The following is a 12,865-nucleotide window of genomic DNA, read 5'->3' as shown; positions in this document are numbered from 1 at the left end:
GGCTGGTAGACAGAGATCGGTTGCCGGAGCAACAAAATGCCAGTATTTGGCAAGTTGATGAGGTTGACGATGCACCGAGCCGGCTTGCGTCAACGTTTGGTGGAGTGAGCTTCATTTTGTGAGAGACTTGGACGGTGTTGCTCGCCACAGTTCACAAGTTACGGTGTTTGTGTAATAGTTTTCAATATCACCGGCAGAGGAGCAAGCTGAATATGCTCAATCAACTAGAAACATGATTGCCAAATGCCACCTTCCTTTAAGATACTGTGGCAGGGAAAACTTTTGTAATTTCATTAAAATATTGTGTGCACTGCAGTTGTCAATACAGTATATATTATAGATGTGCAATTTAGTTTTACTGTATGTGCAGAATTAGTGGTAAAGAGAAATGTCTCTTGAATACAGTATACAGTAATCAACCATACCGAACTCCAGAAACTTAAATGTTCAGGCCTTTAAGGAACGAGGGGGTGGTGTATTTCAATGGTTACAGAGCTGGAGCATAGAGGAAGGGACAGGAGGGGGTGGTGTATTTCAATGGTTACAGAGCTGGAGCATAGAGGAAGGGACAGGAGGGGGTGGTGTATTTCAATGGTTACAGAGCTGGAGCATAGAGGAAGGGACAGGAGGGGGTGGTGTATTTCAATGGTTACAGAGCTGGAGCATAGAGGAAGGGACAGGAGGGGGTGGTGTATTTCAATGGTTACAGAGCTGGAGCATAGAGGAAGGGACAGGAGGGGGTGGTGTATTTCAATGGTTACAGAGCTGGAGCATAGAGGAAGGGACAGGAGGATTTACGAGCAACAATACTTGCCTGTCTCGCCTCTTTACCTGCACTTCTCTATCTACCTAAGCTGCATGACTGGACGTTTGGGGGAGAGTCCTCTGAAAAATACCAGTCATAATACATGTAGCTACTAACCTAATAATATACAAACTTGTATACTACTAGCTTTCAACTCATGGTGCTGTCATGCTACCAAAACTCATAGTGCCCAACAAGTTTTGTGAAGCTAACTTTAACAGATATGACAGTGTGCCCTCTGTTCATTTTGTTCCTGGTGGTGGTTTATCATAGTATTAATGTAAAGGTAATGGGATCAATACTCATATGAACTAGGTTTGATCTTGTTGCATCAATTTACTAAAGGAGAACAAAAAAAATTATACTATGCAAAATTTAATGCTGCTGTTATGTGACCAGTGTTAAGTTACTGTAACTTTAGGTTTGAGATGAACTAAATTAGTGAATTTCCTGCCGTCTCTACATTTGAAAAAGACGAATGAAAATACAGAAGCAGAAATATACACTGTACAATACTTATAACTCACTCAGTATATTCCATTACATGACAATGTATAACACACTGTACAGTACTGATAACTCGCTCTATAGTCCATTACATGACATGACAAAGTATATTACACTGTACAATACTGATAACTTACTCTATATTCCATTACATAACAAAGTATATTTCACTGTAAAATACTTATTACTCACTCTATAATCCATTACATGACATGACAAAGTATTTACACTGTACAATACTTATTACTCACTCTATATTCCATTACATAACAAAGTATAATACACTGTACAATACTGATAACTTACTCTATATTCCATTACATAACAAAATATTTACACTGCACAATACTTATTACTCACTCTATATTCCATTACATAACAAAGTATAATACATTGTACAATACTTATTACTCTATATTCCATTACATGACAAAGTATAATACACTGTACAATACTGATAACTCGCCCTATAATCCATTACATAACAAAATATTTACACTGCACAATACTTATTACTCACTCTATATTCCATTACATAACAAAGTATAATACATTGTACAATACTTATTACTCTATATTCCATTACATGACAAAGTATAATACACTGTACAATACTGATAACTCGCCCTATAATCCATTACATAACAAAATATTTACACTGCACAATACTTATTACTCACTCTATATTCCATTACATGACAAAGTGTAATATACTACAGTACTGATAACTCGCTCTATATTCCATTACAATTGATAGTCAAGCACTAAGGCTGGTGGAAGCCCTTGATTATACTACATTTTTTTATTCTCTCTGTTACATTGGGTGATCAAGGTTCCATTGTATAATACTTGGGTACCATTCGCAATCCCCCAAAATGTTTTCAAATGAATCTTGATGGTCAAGCATGCATACTACATTACTGTATGTAGAGTAGTACTGTAACTATACACTGTAATACTGGACTTGTCTACAGTTTATTTATCTACACTGTAGATAAGTACACCTGAGTACAGCTGACCAGTATATATCAAGTTTCTCTTTGCCATTTTAATGATTAATACTTACTGTACTGTACATTCAGTAATGATGGGAAAGAGTAAATTTATGAATTATCAGATCTCACACACTGTAGTTAAGGAGATGATGTATGATAAAATTGATCTAGTTTAGCTGAAGGTTTACATATCAGACATGTCAGGTCAAAAAATAGTTTTCAATTTACACAATTGATCAGGGCGTTGGGAACTGAAGAACTCAAGCATGCTTTGTTTGCCATTTGATTAGTGTGAATCTGCAGACAACAGGACTTTGCTACGGTTCCATTCATTTTTCTGATTCTTATGTAGATTGAAGTGAAGGGGCCCACTTGCACTTCAATTTCAGAGTAGTATGTTGAAAAACTAGAGTTGATGTTAATAATTTGCAGTACTTTACATATAGTGTGAAAAGCAGTGAATAAAACAATTTATAGGTAATAGTTCTAAACTTCAATAATAGGTTACAGTTTTGAGTTTGATTTTAAAGTCTGTGACCTAAATATACTTTTCAAGTATTTGCATATAAATTTAAGTGCATAAAGCCAGAAAACAGAACTGATATACCTCATTATTCTCTTTAATACCTTTCATACATACAGGCCATATTATACATAATCTGATCGATATTTGAAGTTGAAGGTTTGCAGTCTTGTTCAAGGCCAAAACCCCTCACATGACTTTATAACTTAATCCCTGGTCATTGGTAACTTGTCACACCAACACACCAAAGTGTGCACAATTCAAACAATCTCTCCTGGGGCAACACAGTGCACCAACTCTACATGTCCCCCGGGGGACTTCCCATAGGGTGCAGCCACAAACCCGCCCACACAAATATATAAAAGTTACCTCGCAAGACCCCTTTTATAATCTCTGGGTGAAGAGAGGCAATGGAGATAAAGTGTCTTGCCGAAGGACACAACGCAATGATCTGGCCAAGACTCGAACCTGCAATACTTAGATCACAAGTCCACTGCCTTAACCACTTGACCACAATGCCCCCTATGTTTAACTGGTAACATTCTTGCACTGTCTCCAAATGACCCTCCTTAGTTACAGGTCACTGTTCTTCTTCCTGTTGTTACATGTATGTAAGCAAGCCCTATAGACGATATGCATACAGTATATTAAATTGTCCAGTTCAGGCAGCAGTTTTATGTTAATGTTGTGTACATGAGCATGTACAGAAATCAATGCAGATAATTTGTATTCCCTTGTATGACTGTGCAGAAATTTGTTCACTTTTACCAGTTCCCCTGTCGGTCCTTCTTTGGAAAGAAAAATGTGTCGATAAATACACTGGTAAGATCCAAAGTCATGCTCACTATCTTTTGTACATGATTTGTACTCCTTTACAGGCTAATTTGTGTTGTTTTGATATTCAATGTTTAATAGTACATAGAGCACTAATTGGAATAATAATAATAATAATGTCAGTCTTCATATCCAGGGTATGTATGGTTTGTATTTTCAGGGTGCTCTGCAATATTTGTTAAATATTGAACCACATTCACATGTATACAGTAATGTCAGTAACATTTAAATAAATAGAACAATAAAGAGATCTGATATATAGAGCACATTTCAGTTCTGTACCTTACCACCATGAACACATACATGTGAGTTGAACACATACATGTGAGTTGAACACATACATGTGAGTTGAACACATACATGTGAGTTGAACACATACATGTGAGTTGAACACATACATACATGTGAGTTGAACACATACATACATGTGAGTTGAACACATACATACATGTGAGTTGAACACATACATACATGTGAGTTGAACACATACATACATGTGAGTTGAACATATACATGTGAGTTGAACACATACATGTGAGTTGAACACATACATATTAGTTAATCACTGGGATTATGTTAAGTACATTCAAACCAAGTTGGTCTGTGTCGTTGGAATATGCCAGTGAGGAGTTAACTTAATGAGTTGCTGCGTTAGCAATTGCTCACATGCAAGCAGTGTTCGTCGTAGGAGTGGTTAACAAACTCTGCAGACAATAAACTGGTTCTTTCTGGCAGGATGGCAGTGTGAACTAGTTCTGTGAATGAAAGTGTTAGAAGAAGGACGGTCCTCGAAGAGTGGTAATTTGATTGCTAGGACCAAGAAGGTGGAGAACTTAATATGTGACAGAGATAAAGAGTCCAGTGATGTCCTGCCATTTTGTACCGTACCTCAGTTATATATATCTGGACATAGCTAGTTTTCGGCAACTCCCTATTGAGTTGTACAGGCCTCGAAATTCAGGCTATTTACTAAAGTAGGAAAAAGTCACCAGTTGGCAATCTTAAATAAATTTTCTGCTTGTAGTCATGAAGAACTTAAGCACATGATAAAAGTAAGTCAGTTAACATTCGTCAGTCAAAGACTCAGCATAATGTCCAGGCTACCAAACAGATTAGTGCCGTATTAATGCAGCAAACATTATTTGGCTGCTCTCAAACACTTGTACAGTAACTGATATGTGTTCCTAGTCAGGAAAATGCCAGTGAGAACTTGATTTTAGTCAGAAGATTATTTTTCAAGCAATTTTTAGCAAGTGGCCAAAATTGTGCATTTCTACAGTAGGTTGCAAAATGAGTACACCCTCCCCCTCCCCTCGGTATAAGTACAGCGCTCAGTAGAGGAGCATAATTATTAAAACTATTCCCCTGTCATCCCCCTCCCCCCCCCTCAGTATGAGTACAGTGCTCAGCAGACAAGTACAAGTATAATTCTCCTGCTAAGTACATATGGATCAAACCATTCTCCCCATCACACACCCCCTCCCCTCAGTATGAGTACAAGACTGAGTACATACTTAATTTTGTACTAGATTCTGTATTAGATTTCCAAACTACCCCATCTATGAGTACAGTAGAAATCCATGAGTGGCGATTTAGAGTATACGAAGGAGTACTTCAGACTTACTACAAGTTTGCCCTCCTTGTAACCTTAGTGCAATGGTTACTTGTTATCATCAAACTAAGACAAAGTTTAATCAATCCCCCCTTTGACTGCATATCTTGCAAACACAATAGCAGAAGTACAATGCTGTTAATCTTCCAAACACAATTGCGGATCATCTTTTGATTGCTGATCATCTTGCAAACACAATAGCAGAAGTACAATGCTGATCATCTTGCAAACACAATAGCAGAAGTACAATGCTAATCATCTTCCAAACACAATAGCAGAAGTACAATGCTGTTAATCTTCCAAACACAATTGCAGATCATCTTTTGATTGCTGATCATCTTCCAAACACAATAGCAGAAGTATAATGCTGATCATCTTGCAAACACAAAGCAGAAGTACAATGCTGATCATCTTGCAAACACAATAGCAGAAGTACAATGCTGATCATCTTTCAACACAATAGCAGAAGTACAATGGTGATCATGGATTTTCTGTTTCCTTCTCAGGTCCTCTGGGTCTGCAAGATTTGTCGAAAGAAGCAAGAATTGCTAACCAAGACTGGTAAATGGTACCATGGTGGAAAAGCAACCCCTGAGAAGATACCTCTGGACCAGATACCAGCAGTGTCCCGATCTCAACCAAGTACCCCTGGGCAAGGGGGGACAGGAGACCGCACACCACTCGGCAGGAGGGGTAGTGATAGGGAACGGGATCGTGAAAGATTTGAATCTCAGGGGCGGGGCCCTCCAAGAAGCAACTCTTCTCATGTGGCACTCACTAGGCAGCTGTCAAAATCAGAAGATGATCGGAATCTAAACCGGCCGCAGAGCCGAGAGGGTCTTCATCACAGTCCCACGAGAGGCAGCCGTCATGACCTCTCGAGAGAACAGAGGGAGGCTAGAGAGCCAAGAGGTGAAGTGAGAGAGGGTAGGGAGGGACGGGATGGTAGGGAGGGCCGAGAGCGTAGGGAAGGAAGGGAGGGTAGGGAAGGTAGGGAGGGTAGGGATGGAAGAGAAGGAAGGGACTCTCGTGAGCCCAGGAGCGAGGGAAGAGAAGGGAGAGATAGTAGGGAGAGGGGAGAACGTGACCCTCAATATCACTCGTCGGTCAGAGAATATGAGAGGTCACGCGAAAGAGGTCGCTATAGAGACAGACCTCCAGATAGGGATCGGTCAGGTAGTGGTGATAGATACGCCGTGCAGGAAAGATCTAGCAACTATGCAGGTCGGGGTAGGCATTCCAGAGTCGAGCTCGAACGTTACCCTGAAAGGGAACGTAGATACACAGAGCAGGAGTCTACTCCGTTGGACAGGTACGAGGAGGAGCGGTTCTGCCAGCGATACCAGGAGAGAGAATTTGACGAGCAATTTTACCTGGACGATCCAGATAGGCAATATGAAAAACAACCTGTTTCACGAACATCTAGCGGGAGGTCTCTGGACCGACAAAGGCGATTCGACGACCAATCTGAGTACAGTGCAGGTACCCAATATCCAGATGCTAATCTAAGAAACAGTCGGGACTCTCTCAGTCGGAGAGAGGGCGCCAGGACTCCCTCTGACCTGCGAGAGTATGAAGGCAGAGAGAGGCGAAACCACCGAGAATATGATCGTGCAATTGTGGATCGTGGGATCTCCCCGTCTCGCGAAAAAGACATACATTCCGCAGCAGAGAACGGGACTCAACCAGTGCAATATAATAAACAGCCCTTACAGCAAGGTAACAACCACAGGGCCGTCAATACCAGGCACACTGGGGATGCCTTGCAGGACCCATGCGAACCCCACGACCCCTATGCCCCTCCTCCTTCTGGCGAGACCCTGAATCGTCACCTAGACCCAAGTACAGCAGCTGCAAAAGTCACTTCAAACAGTAACAATAAACAGGAGTCCAGGAAAAATGAATCCATGATCAGGAACGACTCGCTGAGCTCGGACCAGAGTGAGTGTATACGCCCCCCTCCTCCCAAGCCACACAAGGCCAAGGGAATGAGGAAACGCAGGGACTACTCTCTCAGTAGCTCGGAGGAGGAGATACGATCCACTCCGGACTACACCAGCGCTGATGAAGGTGAAGTTGAGAGCGGTAGCATCAGCGAAAGAGGTAAGGAAAAAAGAAAAACAAAACCATCATTTTTGGAAGCTATTCTTAAAGAGTTCTTCTTTTTGGATGGATGGATGTTAAAAAAAGGTATCATAGTAATGGTTCCATGTTGTGGATCTTTGCCCGTTTATTTTCCATTATAATCTAGCTCGACACATCAACACATGATGGTAAATTCTTAACATGATCTGTATATACAGTACCTTTTTTTTATTCAGCTAAACACCATAGTCCAGTATTACAGGAAGGTCTCATGGATAACGAGCAAGAGCCTACAAATGTGTTTGTTTTATTCTTTTGAATTTTATGATAAGAAAAAAAGGTTATAATTTCTATGGCAAATTTTATCCTTGAGTATTAGCTGAGCCGTGTCTGTGGTAGCACCAGCCCAGCCTGTTGTTCGAGGCCTTGTGAACATTCTCGTGTGATCTTGTACTTCTGCCCTACTGTACCTCTGTAGTACTATCATAGCCAGTTGTAACACATCTGCGTTATTATTATGAGGCCTACGTACAGTACATGTAATGCATGTTGCTAACTATGATGAGTGGTAGTATAAAATGGAGTTTGTACAATGTAAAATAACATTGTGGACCAGCTTGAGTATAATGTAGTATGTCTGTCCGCAGTTTAATCTTTTTCGGGTACATGTTTCTTTAGATACTGAATGTACAGTACATGCATACACTCTATACACACTCTATGAGATGAGGTAAGTGAATTAACCATTTTAAATGGATGCAATGAAGAATTGGTGTCAGATGGTGTATTGCTTCATGTGATGATAGTTTGGGAACTTGGGAAGGATTTATTTACTATCATGATATGACATAATACTAACCCATTGTTAAAGCCTGCATGTATGATTTAAAATTATTGTCATGGAATTTTGAAAGATGCAGACATTTAATAATCTGTTGAGGATTTAAAAATAATACATTTTTGGGGTTGGTCAACAAGATTAATTTGTGATGCAAAGGTTAATCGGAGAGTCAGCCCAGCTGAATTAAGCATGGACATTGGACACCTTGTGCTAACACAGTAAAATTAGCTTTAGACTCTGTAGCAATATACACTGGTCATCTCACCAAGACCTCTGGTTTTGTGGACCATGTAATTCCTTATATTCAGAAAAGTATGTTTTTATTCAAACATTGGAATTTTTACAATTTCTAGGAGGAAGTTTGTGAAGATGTTGAATAACTTGAAAAGGGGGTTTGCATTTTATTTCACCAATTTTAAGTAAGTTGACCAGGCCCGAACAATATACCTGTTATTGATGAATCAAGTTTGGCTCTAAGAACTCTTAAATTAATAATTTCACAGAGAGAACATTTCCCAAGGTTTGCACTGGTTTATATATTCCAAGCCTGTTAGTTGTTTTATGTTTGATTTTGTACTACGAGTATGGGAAACTACCATAAGTGGAGCATTATTAATGGGGAGTGAAGTATAAGTTTTTCCAAGTAACATTTCACTACATACGTCATTCTTGCCAAAGGGTGAGTACAGTAGCTTAGATAATATTCCATTGAGGCCCGAAGTTTACCAAACCGACTGCCAAAAAAAACAAAAAATATTTAAACGCAATTGAACAAACTATGACAACCAGCTACAGGGAATTCTTGCCAATTTCTCAGTGTATTCACTGCTGTAATTGTCTCTACAATTGAAAAGAATGGAATTCATGAAAATAATAATCTAGAACCAGGTTGTGTTGTCTTTAAGAGTCCTACTCAAAACCAATTTCGCATAAAGACAAATTAAAAGCTAAAACTTGTCCACTGAAATGTTTAATTAGAGTCTTTACCTTTAATGTCGATTTTACAAACCTGACTGCTTGAAACAACTGATACAGACAACCTGACAGCTTGAAACAACTGATACAGACAACCTGACTGCTTGAAACAACTGATACAGACAACCTGACTGCTTGAAATATCTGATAGAGACAACCTGACTGCTTGAAACAACTGATAGAGACAACCTGACTGCTTGAAACAACTGATACAGACAACCTGAGTGCTTGAAACAACTGATACAGACAACCTGACTGCTTGAAACAACTGATACAGACAACCTGACTGCTTGAAACAACTGATACAGACAACCTGACTGCTTGAAACAACTGATACAGACAACCTGACAGCTTGAAACAACTGATACAGACAACCTGACAGCTTGAAACAACTGATACAGACAACCTGACTGCTTGAAACAACTGATACAGACAACCTGACTGCTTGAAACAACTGATACAGACAACCTGACTGCTTGAAACAACTGATGCAGACAACCTGACTGCTTGAAACAACTGATGCAGACAACCTGACTGCTTGAAATATCTGATACAGACAACCTGACTGCTTGAAACAACTGATGCAGACAACCTGACTGCTTGAAACAACTGATACAGACAACCTGACTGCTTGAAACAACTGATACAGACAACCTGACTGCTTGAAACAACTGATACAGACAACCTGACTGTTTGAAACAACTGATGCAGACAACCTGACTGCTTGAAACAACTGATGCAGATAACCTGACTGTTTGAAATATCTGATGCAGACAACCTGACTGCTTGAAACAACTGATACAGACAACCTGACTGCTTGAAACAACTGATACAGACAACCTGACTGCTTGAAACAACTGATACAGACAACCTGACTGCTTGAAACAACTGATACAGACAACCTGACTGCTTGAAACAACTGATGCAGACAACCTGACTGCTTGAAATAACTGATACAGACAACCTGACTGCTTGAAACAACTGATACAGACAACCTGACTGCTTGAAACAACTGATACAGACAACCTGACTGCTTGAAACAACTGATACAGACAACCTGACTGCTTGAAACAACTGATACAGACAACCTGACTGCTTGAAATATCTGATACAGACAACCTGACTGCTTCAAACAACTGATGCAGACAAACTGACTGCTTGAAACAACTGATACAGACAACCTGACTGCTTGAAACAACTGATGCAGACAACCTGACTGCTTGAAACAACTGATACAGACAACCTGACTGCTTGAAACAACTGATACAGACCTTGAAAAGTGAACTTACACTAATGCAATCAGGTCAAAAGTGAAAGCTGCAGCAACTGCACAATTTCCTGCAGCAAGGCTGAAGCAACATTGAAGAAAAGAGAGATCTCAGCACACCAGCAATGCCTAATACAGTGTGTAACTGCAGAGCACAATAGATGAAACGTCCTATGGGGCAGGCTGCAGCTTGCCCCAGTTCCTACTATTGACACAGTGCCTGACGCAATTCTGTTTACAATATATATTTGTGTGAATTGTAAGACTAGATATTGTTATTATTATTGTACAGTGTTTGTGTGATTGCACAAGACATAAGTTATGCTTTTAAACATGCAGGTTTATGATTGGTCAGTTTGTTTCAGAGAAGTATCCTCTATGCTAATCGAAGGAGGTTATAAATGAAAGGTTTCCTCTACACTTAATTTTCTTAATTTTTTTTTTATCCTCTTTGTATCTGTAGGGAGTGTACTGTAGGTAAATACTCAAGGTGCAGGCAGAATGGTTATTCATAATAAACATTTGCATACATTTTAATTCGTTTAGGTGAACCAGAGAACTGGGATGAGCGTGGTCCTAATAGAATCCACCACGCTTCTCTCTCATTGGTGAGCCTGTCTGTTGCCCTCTATTTTCCTCTGTCCAATTCTTCTCCTTTTTTTCCTGATCATTTTTACAACAAGAGTAAAAATTCTGGCAATTTTTGTTTTCATATCACTGACTGGGCTGAATTCTGTCTGATCACAATTCCATGCAATTCCATACCAAGAAAAATGAAATCAATCCAAACTCCAAAACCAGCTTGCACACACTGTCTTCGTAAAAAAATAACAATTGCCAGGTTTATACTACTGTCTAAAGACATGCTGCCTTGGAACACATTTATCTGTTACTTCCCGATGTTTTTCTCTCTCCCGTATTTCTTCCTAGGATCTGGGGAGTACGAAATCACTTCTCCCCACCCCCAGAACCTTGCCCCTACCCAACGTAAGGGGGAAGAAAGCGATAGTGCTGCGATTATTAGTATACCCAGCTCTACGCTCCGGCAAAAACAGTGTCGGTCACTCGATGATGAGGAGCGTCAGGTGAAAGACTCGGGCGTTGAAACAGGGAGTAGCACAACGCTATACGAGGATCAAATGCAACCCACACAGGTCAGGGATCTAAATCTGAGATAAATGTTTTCCAAGTCGTCATGCTCTGCACCTCACCCTTGTTTTTTGGGGGAAAATCTGTGTCAGCACTCCATCTCTGTTTGCTATCTTTGTGAGCTTTGTGGGAAATACTTCTGTTTTTGTTGATGTTGTTCTTGCATCGTCACATTGGGGGTATGAATGTTGTCCCCCCTCCCCCCCCCAATTGTGCATGCTCAGTGCCTACGGTACTTCTTCATTCCTTCATCATTTATTCACAAAGAAAGTGATACCTGTGATCCTTTTGTTTTGTGACATCTAGATTTCGCAAACTTTTCCTGTTTTTTCCTTCTTTCAACCATCTGACAATGAAGTGAAAGTTTATATTTTATATAGTTTTGGTAGTTTTTCTTGCAATACTCTATTATATCTCAACAAATGCCTTGTTTCTGTATGTCTTTACTTGTTTCAACTTGAAAACAAAAACAAAGGAAGGCAAGACAGTAGCATGATTTCTTTGCACACTTAAGTTTTCTTGATAAAAATAACAGACTTTGCACCCCAGCTGTGTTCATGCAGTAATTGTTGTAAAGTGATCTACATTTGATGTTCTCTGTTGCTGTGCAGTGTTATTCTTCAAAGATAGATGTTGTTGTCCTAATACTCTGAACAACCATATTTTACTAAAACTGCCAAGTTTATTATTTCTTCTTTAAAGGTAGGAAGACTAAACAAAATAAAATAAATAAATAAATTGTGACAGAAGTGTGAACACTTTTATTTGACAAGTCAACAGAAACTGTCTTTTAGAGCTGTTATCCTTATCTAGCTGCAGTGAAACTCTCCCATATATATATTGGGAAGATTTCACAGCCAGTACTGTTTATACCTCTTCAGGGAACAACTTATTTGGATTGCATAGACAACTGCACTGTAGAAAATAAGTTGCTACACAAAGGCAAAGCTGCATCAAACTCACATTGCACATATCATTGTTTTTGCTAGTACGTTATAGCAACGAGTAGCAAACAAGTAAATAGCAAACGAGTAGCTCATTTTGCAAAAGAGTAGGCCTCACACATAGGAAGATTACAGCATCCATCAAATCACTGCTGAGATGAATCAAGCTATTGAAAGAACACATTTAATCAAAATTAAAACACATCAAATTAAACAACAAAGCACAACTGAGATGGATCAAACAATAGAATGAACACATTTAATCAAAATTAAAACATCAAATTAAACAACAAAGCACAACTGAGATGGATCAAGCTATTGAAAGAAC

The 12,865-nt window shown here is 39.5% G+C and overlaps 1 protein-coding gene across 5 annotated transcripts in view; it reads left to right on the top strand.

Moving 5' to 3' along the window:
* LOC139984077 (regulating synaptic membrane exocytosis protein 2-like) overlaps window positions 1–12,865 on the top strand; it is an 85,593-nt gene that overhangs the window by 17,543 nt on the left and 55,185 nt on the right. For 4 of the 5 annotated variants that reach the window (XM_071997760.1, XM_071997762.1, XM_071997763.1 and 1 more), the window contains exons 3-4: window positions 5,783–7,379; window positions 11,375–11,598. In XM_071997760.1, the coding sequence (XP_071853861.1) occupies window positions 5,783–7,379; window positions 11,375–11,598 (1,821 nt within the window). Of the gene's footprint in view, window positions 1–5,782; window positions 7,380–10,990; window positions 11,053–11,374; window positions 11,599–12,865 lie in introns of all 5 variants that reach the window. The other variant, XM_071997764.1, reaches the window with a different exon arrangement.

The sequence above is a fragment of the Apostichopus japonicus genome, chromosome 17 (genome assembly GCF_037975245.1).
Source record: "Apostichopus japonicus isolate 1M-3 chromosome 17, ASM3797524v1, whole genome shotgun sequence".
Lineage (NCBI taxonomy): Eukaryota > Metazoa > Echinodermata > Holothuroidea > Aspidochirotida > Stichopodidae > Apostichopus > Apostichopus japonicus.
Note: the sequence above shows the minus strand (reverse complement) of the source record. Positions and strands in the feature narration are given on the sequence as shown.